The 24830-nt window shown below is 44.3% G+C and overlaps 1 protein-coding gene across 1 annotated transcript in view; it reads left to right on the top strand.

Moving 5' to 3' along the window:
* The window catches only part of LOC134339355 (vascular cell adhesion protein 1-like), an 89249-nt gene extending 66585 nt beyond the window's left edge, over nt 1–22664 (top strand). Inside the window, exons 6-8 of the mRNA XM_063035783.1 lie at nt 5457–5750; nt 18700–18981; nt 20971–22664. Coding sequence (XP_062891853.1) covers nt 5457–5750; nt 18700–18981; nt 20971–21152 — 758 coding nt within the window. The 3' untranslated portion in view covers nt 21153–22664. The remainder of the gene's footprint in view (nt 1–5456; nt 5751–18699; nt 18982–20970) is intronic.
* Nucleotides 22665–24830: the final 2166 nt, after the last annotated feature.

Raw genomic sequence — 24830 nt, 5'->3', positions numbered from 1 at the left:
AGAAAAGTTGAAAGAGCAGAGCAAACTGTTAGGAGTCTCATACTGAAGGAAAAAGACCCCTACAAAGCACTTCTAGAGTATCACTCCACATCTATTGTGAATGGCTACAGTCCACCAGAGCTGTCAATGGGCTGGAGACTGAGAACAGGCCTGCCAGTTTTTCCTTCAATCTCACTTACTGGACTTGGACAAGGTGAGAAACCGTGAGACAACACAGTGTGAGAAAGTGAAGAGCATGTACGTTCTCAGATACGGGGCAAAATCTCTGCCGTCACTCAGGAGTGGTGAAGCTGTTTGGGTTTCAGACCAATTCACCAAAGGAACAATCGTCCGGCAGCATGAACCACAAATATTTGTGATCAGAACATCATGAGGCCCTTGTGGCTAAAGGGATCAGGGGGTATGGAGAGAAGGCAGGTACAGGGTTCTGAGTTGGATGATCAGCCGTGATCATACTGAATGGCAGTGCAGGCTCGAAGGGCTGAATGGCCTACTCCTGCACCTATTTTCTATGTTTCTATGAGGTGAAATCAGTTGGAATAGGCATGTTCTCATGTGCTTCAACACTCATGAAAGGCAGAGAAAGGAATAGAGTGGCTTGATTCTTATGACAAAGACCACTTACCTAAGGTGGCGCACCTGCTTAAGAATCTCAATCCGCTCCAATGCTTCCAGGAACCTATTCCAGATTGGGTTGTTTATCTGTCCCACCACAGAGATTGACTCCATAGCCTAATAGCTTGGGGCAAGTGACTAAAGAGGCAGAATAATCCTTTCACTTTGCTGGAGTGTACAGATAGTCCACCCAGAGCTCCATAAAATTTAGTGTTTTTTTTTTAAGAGCTCCAATGTTGAAAACGTTTCACAAAATGAGACCATTCTTAAGAAAAGGAATTGGTGAAAAAAAGGAGGAAGAGAGAGAGAGAATTCTGATGTTGGCAATTCCGTTTCCTTGTGTTTATGTATGGAGTATTAAGTTACATATTATGGGTAAAGTGAGCTGAATTGCTTAATTGCAGCGACTATAATTTCAATGCAGTTCTACAGACAAGATGTGCATACTGAGACAAACAAGAGAGAACCTGCAGGTGCCGGAAATTTGAGCAACACACACAAAATGCTGGAGGAACTCAGCAGGCCAGGCAGCATCTAGGAAAAGAGTAGAGTCAACGTTTTGGGGCCCGAAACCCTTCAGCAGGACAGTCCTACCAAAGGATTTTGGCCTGAAGTGACAACTGTACTCTTTTCCTAGGTGCTGCTGGGCTTGCTGAGTTCCCCTAGCATTTATTGTGTATTTCATGTACATACTGAGTGTTTTTTCAAGGTGGGGTGATGTAGTGGTAGCTAATAACGTTATTCCTCTGCCACTCAGTCAGCCACTCCCACGTGGGAGGAGTTCACATACTGTGCAAGCAAAGGGTTACCAATAAAGTTGGGTTAAGTGTCCTGCATGCTGGCGTCTTGGTGTGCTCTGTGCTATCCCAAAATAATGAGCATAATATTTACCGCCACGTATACCAGTCAGGGCAGCACGTGAGCGTCCAGCACAATCAGCACAGGCTAGGCTTGTTCTCTTGGGGATCTCACTTTGGTAACTGTTGCCTAAGTTTTATGGGATGAAAAGAGATCTCCTGCAGATTGCAACGAAGGAGAACTTACCGAAGAGATATGTGAGGCCAGTTGGGGGAGAAGTGGGAGAACCAAGGACACAGCTCACCAGATGACAAAAGTGATACAGAATATGATGAAACCAAACAGATACATGGTTCACTTATACACTCAATGGTCTCTTTGTTATGTAAAGGAGGTATCTCTGTGTGTTCAGAGAAGCTTGTCTGCAAACCACTGTTGTAATCTGTGGCGATATGAGTTACTGTCACCCTCCTGTCAGCTTGAATTAGTCCGGCCATTCTCCTCCAGCTCCTCTCATTAACAAGGCATTTTCGCCCACAGAATGGCCTCTCGCTGGATGTGTATTTTTTTGTTTTTCACACCGTTCACTGTAAAGTCTAGAGACTGCTGGTGCATGAAAATCTTGGGAGATCAGTAGTTTCTGAGATACTCAAACCACCCTGTCTGGCACCAACAATCACTCCACAGTCAAAGTCACTTAGATCACATTTCTTCCCCATTCTGATGTTTGGTCTGAATAACAAATGAACCTCTTGATCATGGTGGCATGCTTTTATACATTGAGTTGCTGCCACATGATTGGCTAGCCCCCAACACCTAACGAGGTAGCCACTAAGTGTAGAAATAAATGGAAGTCACTAATTATTTTGCCACCATAAGATCATCCCACTCTTTGTGCATAGGAATACATCATGCCAGAATGCAATTCACCTGCCTTTTTCCATTACAAACTCTGGCTAAACAAATTGTTTTCCGGGGCATATCACTCTTGTGAATAGACAAATAGCTATCATATGTATGTTGTTTCTAGAAGAGAGGACGTTAAATGATCTATTTCCTAGAATGATATTTCAGGCAAGGTAAAGACAGTGCAATGTGAGACAGAATCCATTTATAGAATGGATAGATTTTCCCATCCTTAATTAAATTCAAGTTTAATTGTCATTCAACCATACATGAATACAGCCAAACGAGACAGCGAAGTTGCTGAACACAGCACCGACAGTCACACAGCACAAAGCACACATAGCACGTACACGATAGCAAGCACATAAAGGTATCAGTAAGACACAGCCACGCAATGAAAGAGTCTAGACTCAAGCTGCAGAAATCTGTAGTTGACCACAATGGAGCTTGTCTTCTGCCAAGTGAACACTACGGGTCAGCACTGACTCCAGCCTAGAGGCCTCACCACACCACCCCTGGTGGATCATACCGGCTTCAACGCCTCTCGCCTTGTGGTTGTAAGCAGGTGAGACCGTGGCTTGAGGCCTAGTTCTCGCATATACAAGAGAAGAAGCACAAAATCCTTGATTTCTGCAATCATGCAGCATTAGCAGGTTGCTTTGGCAAGTAAGGTCAAAATAAATCCAAAGGGTTTCTACTGTTATATAAATAGCAAAAGGATAGTGAGGGATAAAATTGGTTCCTTAGAGAATCAGAGTGGACAGCAATGTGTGGAGCCAAAAGAGATGGGGGAGATTCTTAACAATTTCTTTTCTTCGGTATTCACTAAGGAGAAGGATATTGCATAGTGTAAGATAAGGGAAACAGGTAGGCAAGTTATGGAAACTATGATGATTAAAGAAGAAGTAGTACTGGAGCTTTTAAGGAATATAAAAGTGAATAAGTCTCCGGGTCCTGACAGGATATTCCCTAGGACATTGAGGGAAGTTAGTGTGGAAATAGCAGGGGCTCTGACAGAAATATTTCAAATATCATTAGAAACGGGGATCGTGCCGGAGGATTAGCGTATTGCTCATGTTTTCCATTGTTTAAAAAGGGTTCTAAGAGTAAACCTAGCAATTATCAGCCTGTGAGTTTGACGTCAGTGGTGGGTAAATTGATGGAAGGTATTCTTAGAGATAGTATAAATAATTATCTGGATAGACGGGGTCTGATTAGGAACAGTCAACATGGATTTGTGCGTAGAAGGTCATGTTAAAAAAAATCTTATTAATTTTTTTGAAGAGGTTACTAGGAATTTTGACGAGGGTAAAGTGGTGGATGTTGTCTGTATGGACTTCAGTAAGGCATTTGACAAGGTCCCACATGGAAGGTTGGTTAGGAAGGTTCAATCGTTATGTATTAATATTGAAGTAGTAAAATGGATTCAGCAGTGGCTGGATGGGAGACGCCAGAGAATGGTGGCAGAAAACTGTTAGTCAGATTGGAGGCCGGTGACTAGTGGTGTGCCTCAGGGATCTGTACTGGGTCCAGTGTTATTTGTCATATACATTAATGATCTGGATGATGGGGTGGTAAATTGGATGAGTAAGTATGCAGATGATACTAAGATAGGTGGATTGTGGATAATGAAGTAGGTTTTCAAAGCTTGCAGAGGTTTAGGCCAGTTAGAAGAGTGGGCTGAGAGGTGACAGATGGAGTTTAATGCTGAAAATGTGAGGTGCTACACTTTGGTAGAACTAATCAAAATAGGACATACATGGTAAATAGTAGGGCATTGAAGAATGCAGTAGAACAGAGTGATCTAAGAATAATAGTTCCCTGAAGGTGGAATCTCATGTGGATAGGGTGGTGAAGAAAGCTTTTGGTATGCTGGCCTTTATAAATCAGAGCATTGAGTGTAGGAGTTGGGATGTAATGTTGAAATTGTGCAAGGCATTGGTGAGGCCAAATTTGGAGTATTGTGTACAGTTTTGGTCACCGAATTATAGGAAAGATGTCAACATAATAGAGAGAGTACAGAGAAGGTTTACAAGAATGTTACCAAGGTTTCATCACCTAAGTTACAGAGAAAGGTTGAGCAAGTTGGGTCTTTATTCTTTGGAACATAGGAGGTTGAGGGGGGACTTGATAGAGGTATTTAAAATTATGAGGGGGATAGATAGAGTTGACGTGGATAGGCTTTTTCCAATGAGAGTGGGGGAGATTCAAACAAGAGGACATGAGTTGAGAGTTAAAGGGCAAAAGTTTAGGGGTAACATGAAGGGGAACTTCTTTACTCAAAGAGTGGTAGCTGTGTGGAACGAGCTTCCAGCAGAAGTGGTTGAGGCAGGTTCGATATTGTCATTTAAAGTTAAATTGGACAGCTATATGGACAGGAAAGGAATGGAGGGTTATGGGCTGAGTGCAGGTCGGTGGGACTAGGTGAGAGTAAGAGTTCAGCATGGACTAGAAGGGCCGAGATGGCCTGTTTTCATGCTGTAATTGTTATATGGTTATATGGTTATTAGCTTTTATACATAAATGGCTACATGGTTGGTTTGAATTTGTACCCTTCTTCTTAGGATGAATGCTTCCCAACACCAAAGGGGTGTCTGATGGAAACACATCTGGCTGCAACTGTACACCTTGATAGTTAATAGATGTGTTGGTCAAGAGTAGATTCTGATACAGGGATACCAAGATAACTTGATAAACTTATACCCTTCACGGTTAATCTGAAGACCGAGTCACAAGAGGGATGTTAAAGCCAGATAGAAGTTAAACTTACCCTGAAGTTCATTAATGAGTGCACCGGGCTGAAGAACAAGGCTGAATTTTAATCTGAATATTTGGAAAAAATAAGACCGTAAGATACAGGAGCAGAATTAGACCATTTGGCCCATCGAGTCTGCTCCACCATTTCATCATTGTCCCTCTCAGCCTCAATCTCCTGCCCTCTCTCTGTATCCCTTCATGTCCTGACCAATTAGGAAATCAGTAATCTCATGAATGAAGAGTATGTGTCTCTCCAGTGGTGGTTTAGGTATGACGGGCTCCCAGGATGTGTGATCTGGCCTGTTTCCAGCTGTGTCCGTCAGTATCTGAAAGACACCACAACAGAATGATAAGCAGTGTATTTCTTGTGTGTCTTGCAGCTTTCCCAGAGCCTCCCAAGATCTTCAACCGAGACCCCGTAGAACTGAATCAGCAGGTCAAGTTAACATGTAAAATCCCAAACGTCTATCCTGCTGAGAAGGTGAGAGTAATGTGGACTGAGAATGGTACAGAATGGAAGTCCGATACCAATGTGTCAGATCACCTCACTGTCTGGGCAACAACACCATGGATACCACACGAGACCGGTCTGACCGAATTCATCTGTACGGCAGACTTTGAGGATTATCCCTTCATTCTACCAAAGACGGACTCCGTTGCTATTGAGGTGTATGGTAAATATGCTGGATGTTACAATTATTATCGGTCCTGATTGTTAATGCCTGCCACTTTTCCCTAGATAGTGAGGTTGCTTCAAATGTTTGTGGCACAGTTGATCAGAATGACAAAGTAGCCAATGAGTATAATTGACATTGAAATTAACCAATGAATGGAAGCAAAAGAGAGACATGGGAATGAGGTGACTATGTTGAACTGATGTAAACATGAATGTGGATTGTCTGCCCAAGGCCTGCTACTATCCCATCTTTTCCTTTGTATCTAAGGCTATCTTTCATATCAACTCATATAATATTTAGTAAAATTAAGATCCAAGGAAAACAAAACATAGTTATATATGGATAAGAAGTTAATTTAAGGACAGAAAGCAGGGTTTAGAAAAGATTTATTCTTAAACTGTGAAAAATACAGCTGATCTAATCCCTCCTTACAAGTCAAGCAGTCTAATCCTGGCAACATACTTATAAATCCTTTCTGCATCTTTTTCAGCTCAGTGACAACCTAGGCAAACATGGCATTCTCCAAAATGTTCCCCAGCTGACACTTCATCCACTTGGCCATCTACATTCGCCCAGATAAGGTCCGATAATGCTCCTTCACTCATTGTTCTACCCTATACTCAATCAAAAAAGCTCTTCTTGTCAGGGTGACTGGTAAACTCAAGTTCAGGAATCCCAGACACTTCGGCAATTCAAGCAAAACAAGAGATATACAGTACTACAAAAATTGCCAGCAAAACTAACAAGAGCTCAGGCAGCACACGCAAAATGCTGGAGGAACTCAGCAGGCCAGGCAGCATCTAGGAAAAGAGTACGGTCGACGTTTTGGGCTGAACCCCTTTGGCAGGACTGGAGAAAAAAAGCTTTAAAAGGTGGGGGAGGGGAGACAGAGATGCAAGGTGATAGGTGAAACCTGAAGGGGGAGGGGATGAAGTAAAGAGCTGAGAAGTAAATTGGTAAAAGAGACAGAAGGCCATGGAGGAGCACTAGAGGGAGGAGATGGGTGGGCATCCAGGCAGTCTCTACAAAATCTTGTAGAACTGAATCAGTTATGATACACGGAAGTCCTCAGTCAGAGCTTCACCAGACAAGCATTCACAATGACCGAGCAAAGAGGGGTTGGCAAGTTCCCCTGAAATACACCCTGGAACAGGTAGGAATTCTGACAGCCGCAGTGTTGAAATGAAGCAATAGGCCACAAGGACAACAACTACGATACAAGACATTGGAAATCCCGTGCTAATTCACTCACCCCAAACTGAGTAGAAGTGATAAATACAAAGCAAGCTTAACAATCCCCATGATCCCAAATGAGACTCCTGCAACACAAAGTGAAAACCCAGCGCTAGTCCGAAGACAAACAATTAGACATAAAAAGTAAACAATCCAAGGAACATTGCAAACCCATGAGCTTACACCGAGAAAATACAATCCACATGCTAACTGAAAAAAAATCTTTTAATTTAAAAATGGCCCCTGGTTGTGATACTTCTGGGCAGATTTCAATCTTTAACTAACTGCTCTCAGGATGAGGCTTTTCATTCCAGGACGAAGGAGATGTCGTCCTTTTTTAAAGAAAGGGACTTCCATTCCTCCTCCATCAACTCTGCTCTCAAACACATCTCCCCCATTTCATGCACATCTGCTCTCACTCCATCCTCCCGCCACCCCACTAGGAATAGGGCTCCCCTGTTCCTCGCCTACCACCCCACCAGCCTCCGGGTCCAACATGTAATTCTCCGTAACTTTCGCCACCTCCAACAGGATCCCACCACTAAGCACATCTTTCCCTCCCCCACACCCCCCAGCTTTCTGCAGGGATCGCTCCCTACGCGACTCCCTTGTCCGTTCGCACCCCCTTCCATCCCTCCCCACCGATCTCCCTCCTGGCACTTATCCTTGTAACCGGAACAAGTGCCACACATGCCCTTACACTTCCTCCCTTACCACCATTCAGGGCCCCAGACAGTCCTTCCAGGTGAGGCGACACTTCACCTATGAGTTGGCTGGGGTGATATATACTGCGTCCGGTGGCTTTCTATATATTGGCGAGACCCGATGCAGACTGGGAGATCGTTTCACTGAACACCTATGCTCTGTCCGCTAGAGAAAGCAGGACCTCCTAGTGGCCACACATTTTAATTCCACATCCCATTCCCATTCTGACATGTCTATCCACGGCCTCCTCTACTGTAAAGATGAAGCCACACTCAGGTTGGAGGAACAACACCTTATATTCCGTCTGGGTAGCCTCCAACCTGATGGGATGAACATTGACTTCTCTAACTTCCGCTAATGCACCACCTTCCCCTCGTCCGCCATCCGTTATTTATTTATTTATATACACACATTCTTTCTCTCTCTCTCCTTTTTCTCCCTCTGTCCCTCTCACTATACCCCTTGCCCATCCTCTAGGTTTTTCCGCCCTCCCCCTTTCTTCCTCCCTGGGCCTTGTTACGTACCCCGTAACTGGGTTGCCAAACCAGCAGAAATGGATCACTCAGTTGGAGTCTGGAGTACTAGAACTAAGAAAGTTTTATTAAAGAAACAAGCAACACAGTAATCGAAAGGATAATAAATGCAACAGTTCAGCGATGATAAACACACATGTGCACAGAATTAAGATAACAGCATCAATCAAGCGCTATCGTTGTCTAGGGGTAAATGACCAAATTTCAAAGTGACTCAAAGTTCAGTCCAGTTTAGTAGTTCAGTTCACAGTAATCGTTGCCATGGCGAAGGACAACGTGGGGGAAGAGAGAGAGAGAACAGGAACAACTGATCATTCAGACACGGCTTCACTCACAGACCGGCGAGATGGCTCACAAGCAGCTTTTGGGCGGGTCCTTGGTGATGTCACCTGAGGTCACCGACTGTGACCCCCTCCTCCAGATGCGGTCGATCCTCTGCAGCGAACCCGGCACCCAGGCAAGGGCGGACACACACCGGGTTCCCGCTGATCGTACCTTTCCACCCTGGCCGTTGTCTGGTACTTCCCACCGACTCGTGAGAAGCGTACCGCTTCCAGGGTCTCGTTACCTCGAGTGGCGTGTGTGTCCTGCCTTAGCAAACCGGTCCCTTTTTATCTCCCTGCTGGGGTATCGCCTGTCCATCACTTCAAACAGTTCAAGGTTCAAAGGGGGGAGCCGCTCCAGACAGCTCTCTCTCCCCCATCCCTTCATTACACATCTCCAGACGCTGCTCCATTGTTCCTTATCTCTCCTTCCCCTGAGGGCAGGTGGCAGACCAACTGCTGATGCCACTGATGCTAGCCCAGGCCAGCAAACATCTTAATTTTATGTGTATTCTCGTCACAGCCTCCTGTCCCATGATCCTCTCATACCCCTTTTGCCAATCACCTGTCCAGCTCTTGGCTCCATCCCTCCCCCTCCTGCCTTCTCCTATCATTTTGGATCTCCCCCTCCCCCTCCCACTTTCAAATCTCTTACTAGCTCTTCCTTCAGTCAGTCCTGACGAAGGGTCTCGGCCCGAAACGTTGACTGTACCTCTTCCTAGAGATGCTGCCTGGCCTGCTGCGTTCACCAGCAACTTTGATGTGTGTTGCGTGCAATATTTCCTTCCTCTTTCGTTCCCTCACCCCTCCCCCCTCCCCCCTCCCCATCCCATTATCAATCTTTAACTAACTGTGGAATATTTCCTTCCTCCCTCTTTCATTCTCTCACTATTGCCATAGCTGAAAATTCTATATCCTGGAATACTGACTTGACAATCCTGCCATCAGTGATGGCAATATTGTAAATCACTATCTTAATCAAAGCTTTGAAGTCATCTGCTTTACTGGTTATACACCTTGCATTAAAATAAATGCAATTTAGTGGTGACTTTTCTTCACGCACACTTACTCATTTGCTTTGTCTTTGAAACATACTTTTTCTCCTCTAGGTGCTCTATCTGAAACACTGTTCTGAGCTCCTTCCCCTGCAACACAATTTAGACCTTCCACCTGCAAATCTGCCAGCAAGCATGTTAATCTCCCACTGTGGCTAACTTGCAACTCATTCCACTTATAGAGGTCCCAGCTTCCTCAGAAACAGTTCCAATGATACAGGAAGCTAAAGTCTATCCTTGAGCACCATCCCTTTAGTCACACATTGATCCCACCCATCCCTATATTCCCATATTCACTGGCTCGTGCCACCAGAGGCAATCAAGAAGTTAAGGATGTGGTTTTAGGGTTCCTGGGGCACATGATTAAATAGGCCATCGTCAGCATAGCTTCCTCAAGGGAAAATCTTGCCCGACGAATGTGTTGGAATTCTTTGAGGAAGTAACAAGCAGGATAGATAAAAGAGAATTGGTAGATGGTGGGTACTTGGATTTTCAGAAGGCCTTTGACAAGCCGCCACACATGAGGCTGCTTACCAAGTTAAGAGCCCATGTGCAGGATTTCCCTAAATGTTAATTTGCAGGTTGAATGTGTGGTGAGGAAGACGAATGCGATGTCAGCATTCATTTCAAGAGGAATAAAATATAAAAGCAAGGATGTAATGTTGAGGCTAAGTACAATACTGCCGAGGCCTCATCTGGAGTATTGCGAGTCAGAAGGGACGTGCTGACACTGGAGAGGGTTCAAAGGAGGTTCACAAAAATGATTCCAGGGTTGAATGACTTGTCGTATGAAGAGCGTCTGATGACTCTGGGCCTGTATTCACTGGAATTCAGAAGAATGAGGGGCGCCCTAATTGAAACCTATCAGATGTTGAAAGGCCTCAGCAGAATGGATGTGGAGGAGATGTTTCCTATGGTGGGAGAGTCTAGGACCAGAGGACACAGCTTCAGAATAGAGGGGTGTCCTTTTAGAACAGAGGTGAGGAGGAATTTCTTTAGCCAGAGAGCGGTGAATCTGTGGATTTTTCGTTGTCACTGACAGCCGTGCAAACCAAGCCTTTACATATATTTAAGGCAGAGGTTGGTCGATTCTTGATTAGTCAGGGCATGAATGGATTCAGGGAGAAGGCAGGAGATTGGGGCCGAGAAGGAAAATGGGTCAGATATGATGAAATGGTGGAACAGATTTGATGGGTTAAATGGCTTAATTCTGCTCCTATATCTTATGGTCTAAGTTACAACCTTTAAGCTTCTGCTCTTCAAATGGGCACTTAGCTCCCTAAGCTCAAGCCACAGAACCTCACCTCTCCTCTGACCCATGTTATTGTTATTTACATGTACCATGACCTCTGGCTGTTTACCCAACCATTTCAGAACGTCCTGCAGCCACTCTGTGATATATTTGATCCTAACTTCAAGGAGGCAATGTATCAACCTGGAGTCTCTTGCAGCTACAGAAACCATCAGACCCTTTGGAGAGACAGGGTCTGATTTGGGTTTTGCTCTGTGGGAAGTCATGCCTGACAAATCTTTTGGAGTTCTTTGAGGAAGTAGCTAAGGGGATAGGTGAGTGTAGGTAGGGCAATTTATGTTGTCTGGATGAACGTTAGCAAGGCCTCTGACAAGCTCCCTCCCGGCAGGCTAGCCTGAACAGTTAGATTGTACGGGACTCGGAGAGATGGCTGATTGGAATCAGAATTGGCTCACTGCAAGGAACTAGAGGGTGCTGGTTGAGGATTGTTCCTCTGACTGTGGGCCTGTGTCTGGAGGTGTGCCATGGGGGTCAGTGCTTGGACCTTCATTAGTTGTAATTTATACAAATGATTCGGATGTACCCCCTTCTCGTTGCCACCATCAGGGAGGAGGCACAGGAGCCTGAAGACCCCCACTCAATGTTTTAGGAAGAGTTTTGTCCCCCCTAGCATCAGATATCTGAACAATCCATGAACACCACCTCCTTATTCATCTTTGACACTATTGATTGGAACAGTAATTTTTTTATACCTTTTTCTGTACTGCAGCTACAGAACAACAAATTTTACAAGATGTGTCAGTGATAATAAGCCTGATCTGCTTGTGATAAATGTACAGCCATGGTTAGTAAGTTTATGGATGATATTACACATTGGTAGCTGCAGGTAGTGTGGAAGTTAATGAAAAATTACAGAAGCTTCTTGATCAGGTGGGTAATGTTGGCTGAGAATTGGCAAACGGTTGGTAATCCAGATAAATATGACGTGTTGCATTTTGGGAGATCCAACCAAAGCCTTTGAGCGGAAAATCATAGAAAAGGCAGTGGATTCGGCCCAGTACATCACAGGTAAAGTCCTCCCAATCATTGAGCACGTCTGCATGAAACGTTGCCGTAGAAAAGCAGCATCCATCGTCAGAGATCCTCACCACCCAGGTCATGCTCTTTTCTCACTGCTGCCAGCAGGTAGAAGGTACAGGAGCCTCAGAACTCACCCCACCAGGTTCAAGAACAGTTACTGCCCCTCAATCACCAGGCTCTTGAACAAAAAGGGAATAACTACACTCATTCTACTTCTGGTGTTCCCACAACTGATGGTCTCACTTTAAGGACTCTTTACCTTGTTATTTTGTGCTCGTTGTGTATTGCTATTTATTTATATCTGCATTTGCACAGTTTGTTGTTCGCCGATCCTGTCTACAGTTACTGTTCCATAGGTTTGCTGAGAGTGTTCACAGGAAAAGAAACTGAGGGTTGTACGGGGTGACATGTATGTACACTGACAATAAACTTTACTTTGAACTTTGAAGCTGGGTAGGACTTATACAGTGAGCACTGGGGAGTGTTATGGAACAGAGGGAGCTAGCAGTTCAAGTGCACAGTTCACTGAGAGTAGTGTCACAGGTAGATAGGGTGGTGAAGACGTCATTTGGCATACTTTTTCACGTTCGGCACAAATAACTTCCATTAATATATATACTTAATGTAATGTATAGTTATTATGATTATGTATTGCAATAGTCTGCTGCCTCAGTTTAACAAACTTTATGATTTACAGTACGACTGTGATATTAAACCTGATTCTGGTTCACTGGTTCCCTCAGGGCATTGAGCGTAGAAGTTGGTAAGTTATATTGCAGTTATATAAGATGTTGATGGGGCAGCATCTGGAGTACTGTGTACAGTTTTGGTCACCCTGTTATAGGAAAGATGTTATTAAACTATAAAGAGTGTAGAGCAGATTAACCAGGATGTTGCTTGGACTTGTGGTGGGGAGGGTGATGGAGGGGCTGAGATACAAGGGGAGGTTCGGTAGACTAGCACTCTATTCCCTGCAGTGTAGGAGGTCGAGGGGCTGACCTTATAGGGTATCATGAGGATAATAGACCGGGTGAAAGCACATAGTCTTTTTCCAAGAGAAGAGGCAATGAAAATGAGGGGCCGAGGCTTAACATCAGAGGCGAGAGATTTAAACTTCATAAGTTCAAAGCTCAAAGCAAGGTTTATTATCAAAGTACATATATGTCACCTTATATAACCCTGAGATATATACTCAGCAAATCTATAGAATAGTAACTATAACAGGATCAATGAAAGATCAACCAGAGTGCAGAAGATAACAAACTGTGCAAATGTAAATTAAGATCAAAAACAATAAATAATGAGAACATGAGATGGTGAGATAAAGAGTCCTTGAAAGTGAGACCATTAGTTGTGGGAACATTCCACTGATGGGGCAAGTGAAGTTGAGCGTAGTTATCCCCTTTCATTCAAGAGCCTGGTGGTTGAGGGGTAGTAACTGTTCTTGATCCTGGTGGTGTGAGTCCTGAGGTTCTTGTACCTGCTATCCGATGTCAGCACGGCCTGGGTGATGAGGATCCCTGAAGATGGATGCTGCTTTCCTACAACAGTGTTTCATGTGGATGTACTGATTGGTTGGGAGGGCTTTACACGTGATGTACTGGGTCAGATTTACCATACAAGGCTTCCATACCAGGCTGTGCTGCAGCCAGTCAATATACTCTCCACCACACATCTATAAAAGTTTATCAAATTTTTAGATGTCATGTCAACTCTCCAATTTCAAGGCAGCTTCTTCACACAAAGGGAGATGCACACATAGAATGAGCCTCCAGAAATAGTGGTTGAGGTGGGCACATGGTGACGCCTTTCAGATAGTCCACGGAACTGTTTATTTCACTTTTTCTACATCTTCTTTTTATCTTAAGTGTGTTTCTGGAACTGTTGAAGCCTGTGACTTACAGTTTGGAGACTGATTGAGAGATCTAGCGCTCTTTGCTATCCCGAGAGAGTTCCAGGAGGCATGTGCAAGTGGCCTCGAGGGGAAGAAACGATGTGTGAGCCCATGGTCGACTCCGTTTCTCATCGATCAAAGCATCGAGGAAGAATGAAACATCAAACCACATGCGGAGATGAGCAAGTGCCCAGCGCTGACTACCTGCCTCTTGCTCTCTGCTGTGACAGATCTCTCGCTGCTGCCGGATAAGGTGCCTGTGTGTGATGGATCATGGAAAGTCCCTCTCCCTCGATGCTACCGAAGATCTGCGCTCTGTGGATTGGACTGTGGACTGCAGTTCAACCTAACTGTAGTTCAAATTGGTCTCCATCATTTAGTCACAGTCATAGTCATACTTTATTGATCCCGGGGGAAACTGGTTTTCGTTACAGTTGCACCATAAATAATTAAATAGTAATAAAACCATAAATAATTAAATAGTAATATATAAATTATGCCAGGAAATAAGTCCAGGACCAGCCTATTGGCTCAGGGTGTCTGACCCTCCAAGGGAGGAGTTGTAAAGTTTGATGGCCACAGGCAGGAATGACTTCCTATGACGGTCTGTGTTGCATCTCGGTGGAATGAGTCTCTGGCTGAATGTACTCCTGTGCCCACCCAGTACATTATGTAGTGGATGGAAGACATTGTCCAAGATGGCATGCAACTTGGACAGCATCCTCTTTTCAGACACCACCGTCAGAGGGTCCAGTTCCATCTCCACAACATCACTGGCCTTACAAATGAGTTTGTTGATTCTGTTGGTGTCTGCTACCCTCAGCCTGCTGCCCCAGCACACAACAGCAAACATGATCGCACTGGCCACCACAGACTCGTAGAACATCCTCAGCATCGTCCGGCAGATGTTAAAGGACCTCAGTCTCCTCAGGAAATAGAGACGGCTCTGACCCTTCTTGTAGACAGCCTCAGTGTTCTTTGACCAGTCCAGTTTATTGTCAATTCATCACTTCTAGGTTATTTTTTTCCATTCTGTGTTTCCAGCCGTTCTTTCTTGTTGTAGTTTGGTGCGATCTGTAAGTTTTTTTTCTGTGTGAGGGAGTGGGTTGGTGTTCTCGTTGCCATTTGGCATGATCTGTCAGGGAAGGGGTTCGGGTTGGATGTTCTTGCTGTTTTGCGAGATTTGTCATTCTTTTTCACGCGGTGGGGTTAATGATCATGTTCCCGTTTGCAGCGTAGGGTTTTTTTTTGTGTGTGGGGTACAGGGCTGCTGACGTGTTTCGTTGAGTGACTACCATGATTTTGTCTGTTTCGTGGCTATCTGGTGAAGACGAATCTCAGAGTTGTATACTGCATACATACTTCAATAATAAACGAACCAAGTGCATTTGAACCTTTAGATAAATACATGGATGAGGGGGCAATTTGCCAAACATGAGCGGTGGGACTAGCTCGCTCAGTGACACAGCTGGCATGGACACGTTGAGCCAAGTTTGCAAAGGGAATGAATTAGCTGGCTGCCCTGACTACCCTCCCTCGATACCCTCCCATCTCTACTGTATCAGTGACACGAACAACTCACCAACTGTGCTGTCTCCGACATTCTCTGCATCCCAGATTCTCCATAGCCTGACCATCCACAGCCCCAACTGCTACTGGGGTCCAAAAGGAGCTGCAGCTGAGCACACGACCTCCAGGTGCAGATGAGGGAAATTGGGGACATTCCCAACGTCCACTATTGCCCGCGTCCCACAGCAGCAGTATACCAATGCCCTGGCCTCTGTAACGTATAATGAGTAAGCTTTCAAGGTTCAAAGTAAGTTTATTATTAAAGTGTGTATATGTCACCAGGTGCCACCTTGAGATTCATTTTCTTGCAGGCATTCAGAGTTTAGAGCAAAGAAAGACAATATAATCAGTGAAAAGCTACACACAAAGACTGACAAAAAAAAACCAATGTGCTAAAGAAGACAACCTGTACAAGTACAATAATAAAAAAGAAAGAAAGAAAGCTGAGATTGTAATTTATAGAGTCCTTGAAATTGAGTCCATAGGTTGTGGAATCAGTTCATTGTTGAGGTGAGTGAAGTTATCCATGCTGGTTCAGGAGTTGATGGTTGAAAGGTAATAACTGTTACTGAACTTGCTGGTATGAGACCTGAAGCTCCTGTACCTCCTTCCCAATGGCAGAAGTATGAAGAGATCATGGCCTGGGTGGTGGAAGCCCTTGATGATGGATGCTATTTTCTTGTGCCAGGGCCACAGTCTCTCTCATAATGGTCACTCCCGCGAGAGCTTGCCAGTGGGATAAAACTCCATAGAAACCATAGAAAAACTACAGCACAGAAACAGGCCTTTTGGCCCTTCTTGGCTGTGCCGAACCATTTTCTGCCTAGTCCCACTGACCTGCACACGGACCATATCCCTCCATACACCTCCCATCCATGTATCTGTCCAACTTATTCTTAAATGTTAAAAAAGAACCCACATTAACCACCTCGTCTGGCAGCTCATTCCACACTCCCACCACTCTCTGTGTGAAGAAGCCCCCCCCCTAATGTTCCCTTTAAACTTTCCCCCCCTCACCCTTAACCCATGTCCTCTGGTTTTTTTCTCCCCTTGCCTCAGTGGAAAAAGCCTGCTTGCATTCACTCTATCTATACCCATCATAATTTTATATAACTCTATCAAATGTCCCCTCATTCTTCTACGCTCCAGGGAATAAAGTCCTAACCTATTCAACCTTTCTCTGTAACTGAGTTTCTCAAGTCCTGGCAACATCCTTGTAAACCTTCTCTGCATTCTTTCAACCTTACTTATATCCTTCCTGTAATTTGGTGACCAAAACTGAACACAATACTCCAGATTTGGCCTCACCAATGCCTTATACAACCTCATCATAACATTCCAGCTCTTATACTCAATACTTTGATTAATAAAGGCCAATGTACCAAAAGCTCTCTTTATGACCCTATCTACCTGTGACGCCACTTTTAGGGAATTTTGTATCTGTAATCCCAGATCCCTCTGTTCTACTGCACTCCTCAGTGCCTTACCATTAACCCTGTATGTTCTACCTTGGTTTGTCCTTCCAACATGCAATTCCTCACACTTGTCTCTATTAAACTCCATCTGCCATTTTTCAGCCCATCTTTCCAGCTGGTCCAAGTCCCTCTGCAGGCTCTGAAAACCTTCCTCACTGTCTACTAGACCTCCAATCTTTGTATCATCAGCAAACTTGCTGATCCAATTTACCACATTATCATCCAGATCATTGATATAGATGACAAATAACAATGGACCCAGCACTGATCCCTGTGGCACACCACTAGTCACAGGCCTCCACTCGGAGAAGCAATTCTCTACTACTACTCTTTGGCTTCTTCCATTGAGCCAATGTCTAATCCAATTTACCACTTCTCCATGTATACCTAGCGACTGAATTTTCTTAACTAACCTCCCATGCGGGACCTTGTCAAAGGCCTTACTGAAGTCCATGTAGACAATATCCACTGCCTTCCCTTCATCCACTTTCCTGGTAACCTCCTCGACAAACTCCAGTAGATCGGTCAAACATGACCTACCATGCACAAAGCCATGTTGACTCTCCCTAATAAGTCCCTGTCTATCCAAATGCTTGTAGATTCTGTCTCTTCGTACTCCCTCCAATAACTTACCTACTACCTACATTAAATTTACCGGCCTATAATCTCCTGGATTACTTTTCGATCCTTTTTTAAACAACGGAACAACATGAGCCACCCTCCAATCCTCCGGCACCTCACCTGTAGACAGCGACATTTTAAATATTTCTGCCAGGGCCCCTGCAATTTCAATGCTAGTCTCCTACAAGGTCCGATGGAACACCCTGTTAGGTCCCGGGCATTTATCCATTTTAATTTTCCTCAAGACAGCAAGCACCTCCTCCTTTTCAATCTGTACAGTTTCCATGATCTCACTACTTGTTTCCCTTGATTCCATAGACTTCATGCCAGTTTCCTTAGTAAATACAGACGCAAAAAACCTATTTAAAATCTCAAACAACAAGAATTCTGCAGATGCTGGAAATTCAAGCAACACACATCAAAGTTGCTGGTGAACGCAGCAGGCCAGGCAGCATCTGTAGGAAGAGGTGCAGTCGACGTTTCAGGCCGAGACCTTAAACCACTGCCTTCCCTTCATCCACTTTCCTGGTAACCTCCTCGACAAACTCCAATAGATCGGTCAAACATGACCTACCATGCACAAAACCATGTTGACAAGCCCTGGCAGAAATATTTAAAATGTCGCTGTCTACAGGTGAGGTGCCGGAGGATTGGAGGGTGGCTCATGTTGTTCCGTTGTTTATGATCTCCCCCATTTCCTTTGGTTCCACACATAGCCAACCACTCTGATCTTCAAGAGGACCAATTTTATCCCTTACAATCCTTTTGCTCTTAATATACCTGTAAAAGCTCTTTGGATCATCCTTCACTTTGACTGCCAAGGCAACCTCATGTCTTCTTTTAGCCCTCCTGATTTCTTTCTTAAGTATTTTCTTGCACTTCTTATACTCCTCAAGCACCTTATTTACTCTCTGTTTCCTATACATGTCATACAACTCCCTCTTCTTCTTTATCAGAGTTGCAATATCCCTTGAGAACCAAGGTTCCTTATTCCTATTCACTTTGCCTTTAATCCTGACAGGAAAATGCAAACTCTGCACTCTCAAAATTTCTCCTTTGAAGGCTTCCCACCTACCGATCCCACCTTTGCCAGAGAACAACCTCCACCTTATCCAGTCCCTGCCCTTTGAAACCTTCGCTGCTACTGCTACTCATCCGGTGTCCTGCTGGTAAGACAAACTTTAACAATGTTCTCTGTCGTTGCAGTTTTCTCCAACCCTGAAATCCAAATCCCGATCACCACTGAGGGAATTCCAGTGATTATTACCTGCAGTGTGTTTAACGTCTCAGGGGAACTTCAACTCAGACTGAAGGAGGGAAGTGAGATATTAGTGAACAGGTCAGCCAGTACTGGGCTGACTATTTACCACACTGTGAATCCACGAGCAGAGCTGAATGGACAGCAGTTCACCTGCGAGGCCGAGCTGACACTTCACCATCACTCCAACACCATTGTTAAACGGCAGTCAGCCACTCTCGATGTCCAGTGTAAGTACATACTGGTATCAAAGCAAGACGAGGTTTTTATTTATATCAGCTTAATTTAGAGAAGCATCTTTGTCTTTGAAGTCTGCACGTAACACAATTACAAATACTGTACATTAGATCGGTGTGTAATAACACTGGACAACAAATTTTTTTCAAAACTGTTGCTCCCTTGTTTTTTTTATGATAGACCGCTTGAAACTGAACACAAGTATAATTTCAGACTACTTGTATCACATAAGAATTTGGAGAAACAAGAAACAACAAATTTCACGACACATGCCAGTGATAATAAACCTGATTCTAATTCTGATTAACTTTTATTGAATATAATGCATTCCATTGCATTACGGTGCTGGCTCTTTGCACTAGTTCAAATAAGCTAAGAATATTTTGTTGATGATTTTCGTTTGTACTCAGTGTCTGAGGCTTCTCACTTGTGTTCAACAATAATCAGCCGGCATTGATGGATTCCAGTTGCCCTGATACCGTTTCTCCATCACCGCAATGTCCTGGTGAAACCTTTCACCGTGCTCGTCATTGACAACACTAGAGTTTGCAGGGAAGAAATCTAAGTGGGACTGCTGAAAATGAATCTTTAGTGACATGCTGTACTTCATGGTTCTGCATGCTTGAAGCATATTGTTAATCAGGTGCACATAGTTTGGTGCTCTGTAGTTGCCAGGAAAGTTTTCAACAACATCCTTGAATGCCGACCATGTGATTTTCTCCGGTCCCACTAGAAATTCTTCAAATTGGTGACCTATTTGATTTGCAGACCAACAAAATTGCTTTTCTCAATCTTGGCGTCTGTTATTCTGATTTGAATTATAAATTGAAATAACCAATATGGGTGATTTACTTTAAAAAATAGTACATTATGGGGAAATTTTCATGATCAGCAGCCCACGATCCATAAGATACGCCCAAAAGTATTCAGGAAGCAAAATCTTCGTTGTCCAGTGTAATCAATACTGAAAAAGCTTCTTACTGTAAGGACACAAATGTCTTTTAACCCTTTTAACCCATACTTCTACAGTAGAGCTTTCAATATTTAGCTTATTTTGGGGGAAAAAAGCTGAATCAGGTTAAATTAAATGGTGCAACATGTTTTTATGAAACAACATGAAATTGTTGTTTCAAAAAAACATCAGTGGATAAATTGCAAATATTGCATTGTAAGCTTTCAACAGAGGTTCAGCACATCTACCTGTCTTGAGTATTGAGTATTAATCACCCAGGTTCTCAACCTGGTCCTCTGTTCATTTCCCTACATAGATGCTGTTTGACCTGCTAAGTTCCTCCAGTTTATTATTCCTCAAAAGGTACTTCACTGACTGTAAAGCATTATGTAAGTGTGTAAGTAAACGATGATGTTGTTATTTATCATAAGGAATGTGTTTGGAAGTGAGAAAACATGGGACCAGCATATGGAGCGATACATGCAATGTGCTGGAGAAGCTTAACAGGTCAGAGGGCATCTATGGATGGGAATAAACAGTCGACATTTCAGTCCCAGACCCTTCACCAGGACTGGAAAGAAGTCAAGGGAAGAAGTCAGAGTAAGAAGGAGTGGGGAGGGTTGAAAGAAGTCCAAAGTGGCAGCTGATAGGTGAAACTGGGAGAGGGGGAGGGGTGAAGTGAAGAGCTGGAAAGTTGATTGGTGGAAGAGATGAAAGACTGGAGAAGGAGGAACCCGATAGGAGAGGACAGAAGACCATGGAAGAACGGGAAGGGGAGAAGCACCAGAGGGAGGTGATGGACAGGTAAGGAGATAAGGTGAGAGAGGGAAACAAGAATGGGAGAATGGTGAAGGAGAGGAAGGTGGGGGCAATTACCAGAGGTTCAAGAAATCAACTTGCATATAGAGTCTGGTTGCATTATGAAATCAGGCAAAGCTCATAGAATGTTGAAAGGATCAGGGTTTTACAATAAATATATTTACCTGGAACTGTTGACAATTGTGTAACAGCTTTTATGAATGTTCAACAGGTAAAATGTGGAAGAAATGGATGTATTACTTAATCATCATAGCAATTATACTGCTGCTGTTGGGATTCATGTGCTACAAGAAGCACAGAGCATCTAAAACAGGAAATTATGAGGTATCAAATGCAAAGGCCAACAACAATAATGAACATCAGAACAATATTCTTCTAGTCCAGGGACTCTGAAGCTGGAACATAGCAAACTGCAAACAAATTCAACCAATACAAATGGTATTAAAAACTGCTGGTTCTGTAAGATGCCACAATGTTCCAATTGTCATTGATGATATTATTCCCAATCCTTAGAATTTGCCATTACTTAGTATTTGATAATATATTTGCAAACAAGTGGACACATACACTCAATGGCCACCTTATTAGGTACACCTGCTTGTTAATCGAATATCTCATCAGCCGACATTGTGGCAGCAACTCAATCCATAAAAGCACACAGACATGGTCAAGAGGTTCAGTTGTTGTTCAGACCAAACATCAGAATGGGGGAAGAAATGTGATCTAAGTGACTTTGACCATGGAATGATTATTGGTGCCAGACGAGGTGGTTTGAGTATCTCAGAAACTGCTGATCTCCTTGGGTTTTTTATGCACAGCAGTTTTTAGAGTTTACAGAGAATGGTGCGAGAAACGAAAAAGAAACATCTATTGAGTGGCAGTTCTGTGGATGAGAACATCTTGTTAATGAGAGGTCAGAGGAGAATGGCCACAGTGGTTGACAAGCTGGAAGAAATGCGACGAAAAGCCACACATTACAGCAGTGGTGTGCAGAAGAGCTTCCCTGAATGCACATGTCGAACGTTGGAGTGGATGAGCTACAGCAGCGTAAGATCATGAACGTACACTCGATGGCTACTTCGTTAGGTTCAGGTGGTCACTAATAAAGTGACCTCTGGTGTATTTAGTAATGGTTACTTACACCGTACCATAATTTGTTTCTGTTGTGATACTGTTTGTGCCTTTTGCAAGCAGTTAGATCTAAGCTTTAATGACTGTAGTTTCTGAGTAGATGCTGTATATTTTATAAAAATACTCCTAATTTTCAATAAAGACATATTTTATTGTACTTATGCCTTGGAACATAGGAAGATTAAGGGAAGATTTGATAAAGGTATACAAGATAATTGCTGGCTGGTGGTGTAGTGGCATCAGCACTGGACTTCAAGGCAAATGGCCCCCGAGTTCAAATCCGGCCAGCTCCTCGCGCACTTTCCATCTGTGCTGGGTTGAGCGTCAAGCTAGCACCTTGGACTTGTTAAAAACAGTAGATGCTAAGGAAATGGCAAAACTGCCACCCGATGTGTCGCAAGATGTGGAAAGGAACAGCAACACAAAATTATTAGGGGTACAGATACAGTGAACGTATGGAGGCTTTTTTTCTGAGGTTTTCCTCTAAGGTCATGGGTTAAGGGTGAAAGGTAAAAAGTTGAAGGGGAATGTGTGGGGAAACTCCTTCACTGAGAGAGCCGTGAGAGTGCAGAACAAGGTGCCAGCACAAGTGGTGGCATAGTTAGAGGGCTTAGGTCCTGGTGCAGGTTGATGGGAGTAAGCAGATTGAATGGTTTGGCACAGAATGGATGGTCCAAAGGTCCTGTTTCAGGCTGTATTTTTCTATGACTCTATCTATAACTAAGCAAGTGTTCTGTTAATGATATAACAAAGACTTACTTTGTAAATATTTGTGCAAGTAGATTTATTGAAGTAAAGTATTATAATTTAATAGTGAAGCTGTCATGGTCCGGTCCATAAAGGTTGCATGCCAGTTCACGGTCCAGTCCATCGATCCTTGTTCCCGGTTTTCCTGTTTTCTCCCTTGTTGTGTTGGGTGCTTTGTTTAATTGAGGCACCTGATTCTCATTTCGGTCTGGCACATTAATACCTCTGCAAACCAGGGATTGTTTGCTGGACTGTTCCCTTCTCTTCCCCTTCTTTTCCTTCTGAAGCCTCACCTGCAACCTTCGCCTGTAACGCCGTCAGGTTCAACCGCCAGAGCCAGACTGGGGCCTTGCTGTGTTAAGATAAAGAACAGTCTGTCATTGTTTGGAGTTGTATCTCTGTGTCCTCGCCTTCGCGAGGTAGGCCTGGCTGTTTGCCGCTACCCTGATTGGAGAACTGTCTCTTCATGTTCAGTGTTCTGTGTATAGAAATAGCCTCGGCCCTTGGTCCCGTTCCCAAGGAGAGAGTCCTGGCTCTGTGTGCTGTGTACAAGGCCCGGCCCTATGTCCTGCTCCCAAGGAGGGGTCCCGGCTCTGTGTTCCATGTTCCTGAGTTCCAAGTCCAAGGCTCTGAGGTTCCAGTCTCCCAAGACCAAATCAAGGATTCATGTTCTCATCCTGTCCGTGTGCCTCACCCAGCCCTGTGCTGGAGTTCCCTTGTCCTGTCCAAGAGTCTCACGTCCAGTCCTGTAGCCATACCACGACCTGTAGCCACATCTTGTCCTAGCCTAAACCCGGATTCCGGTTCCGAGTCAAGACCTAGGTTCCTAGTCCTAACCAAGACCCAGGTTCCAGGTCCTTGTCCATGCTCTAGTTCCGGAGTCCTGTGTCCCTAGTCCAGGCTCCTTGTTCCTAGCTCCTTGTCCGGGTTCCGTGTTCCTTGTCCAAGTCCAAGCCCAGGCCCTGCATCCTAGTCTCGTCCAGGGCCTGTGTCAATGTCCAGTGTCCTTTCTTCCCCACTCCCCTTGCTTTCTTGATACACCGAGTGCTGTTCCTAGTACTTTAGTGTCCGTGTCTTGCACTTGGGTCCACCCTTATGACAGAAGCACGATTAAATACAAATCTTGGGGAAACTTTCTCCTTCACAACATTCCCCCCTGTCTCCCACTTCTGCTGTCATCTAGTAAAGTTCCTTTCAGTGTAAGGGACTGCACCTTGACACTGCCAAAAAGGACTGGTTAGATCAGCTCAACAACATTATGTTCTTTACTGAGTTGTCCCTCAAAGTGTTACTGTCCCCAGAAGATAAGGTCAATCTGTGACTCACCAGTCAAGATATTGAGTACAGGGGTTTAGCTGTCACTTTTGCAGCTGCATAAAACATTGGTAAGGCCACATTTGGAGTAGCATCTTTAGTTTTGGGTTGTGCTGCCTTAGGAAGCGTGCCAATAGACTGGGAAGGGTGCAAAAACAATTTACAACGATGTTACTGGGACTGGAGGGTTTGAGTTGTAAGGAGAGGCGGGATAAGCCAGAATGTTTCCACTGAGGAATAGAGGGCTGAGGGTGACCTTCTAGAGGTTACGTATGCACAGAGCAAGAACTACAGTGGAGTCATATGTTTAAACGTTCTTACTGAGTCGTTAGGCCCGGTACTCGCTGGGCAACTTGCTGGGAAGTGATGAACTGAGCCCGCCGAGACAGAAACACACGCACTTGGAAGCCCAAGCCAAGAAAGAGAGCCACCCACATGTAGGAGGCCCGACTGATTCCGTGCCCGATCACTTGCTATATTCGCACAGTCAATCCAATATGGTTCAATAAAGGTTTATAAAATCAAGAAGGGCATAGATAGAGTGAATGGCCATAGTCTTTTCTCCAGCATAGAGTTAAAATGCTCTGGATGGCATGGAGTTAAAATGAGAAAAGAAAAATTTAAAGGGGACCTGAGAGGCAATGTCCTGCAAGATGATCATAACCTTGTAGAGATCGAAGACCTGTGTGCCTCAACCACCAGGAGAGCTACACTGGCTGGAGTCAGGGCCCTGTACTTTGGCTCCTGGTAGGGTCACTCATGCCAAACAGGTCAAAGGGTAGAGGACAGACTAAGTGTGGTCCACCGGTTCAGGGCTTCATCTCAGGGCTAACAACCCTGACTAGTCAAAAAGAATCGTGGCAGAAACAGCAATGAAGA

This window comes from Mobula hypostoma, chromosome 29 (genome assembly GCF_963921235.1).
Source record: "Mobula hypostoma chromosome 29, sMobHyp1.1, whole genome shotgun sequence".
In the NCBI taxonomy this organism is placed as follows: domain Eukaryota; kingdom Metazoa; phylum Chordata; class Chondrichthyes; order Myliobatiformes; family Myliobatidae; genus Mobula; species Mobula hypostoma.
Note: the sequence above shows the minus strand (reverse complement) of the source record. Positions and strands in the feature narration are given on the sequence as shown.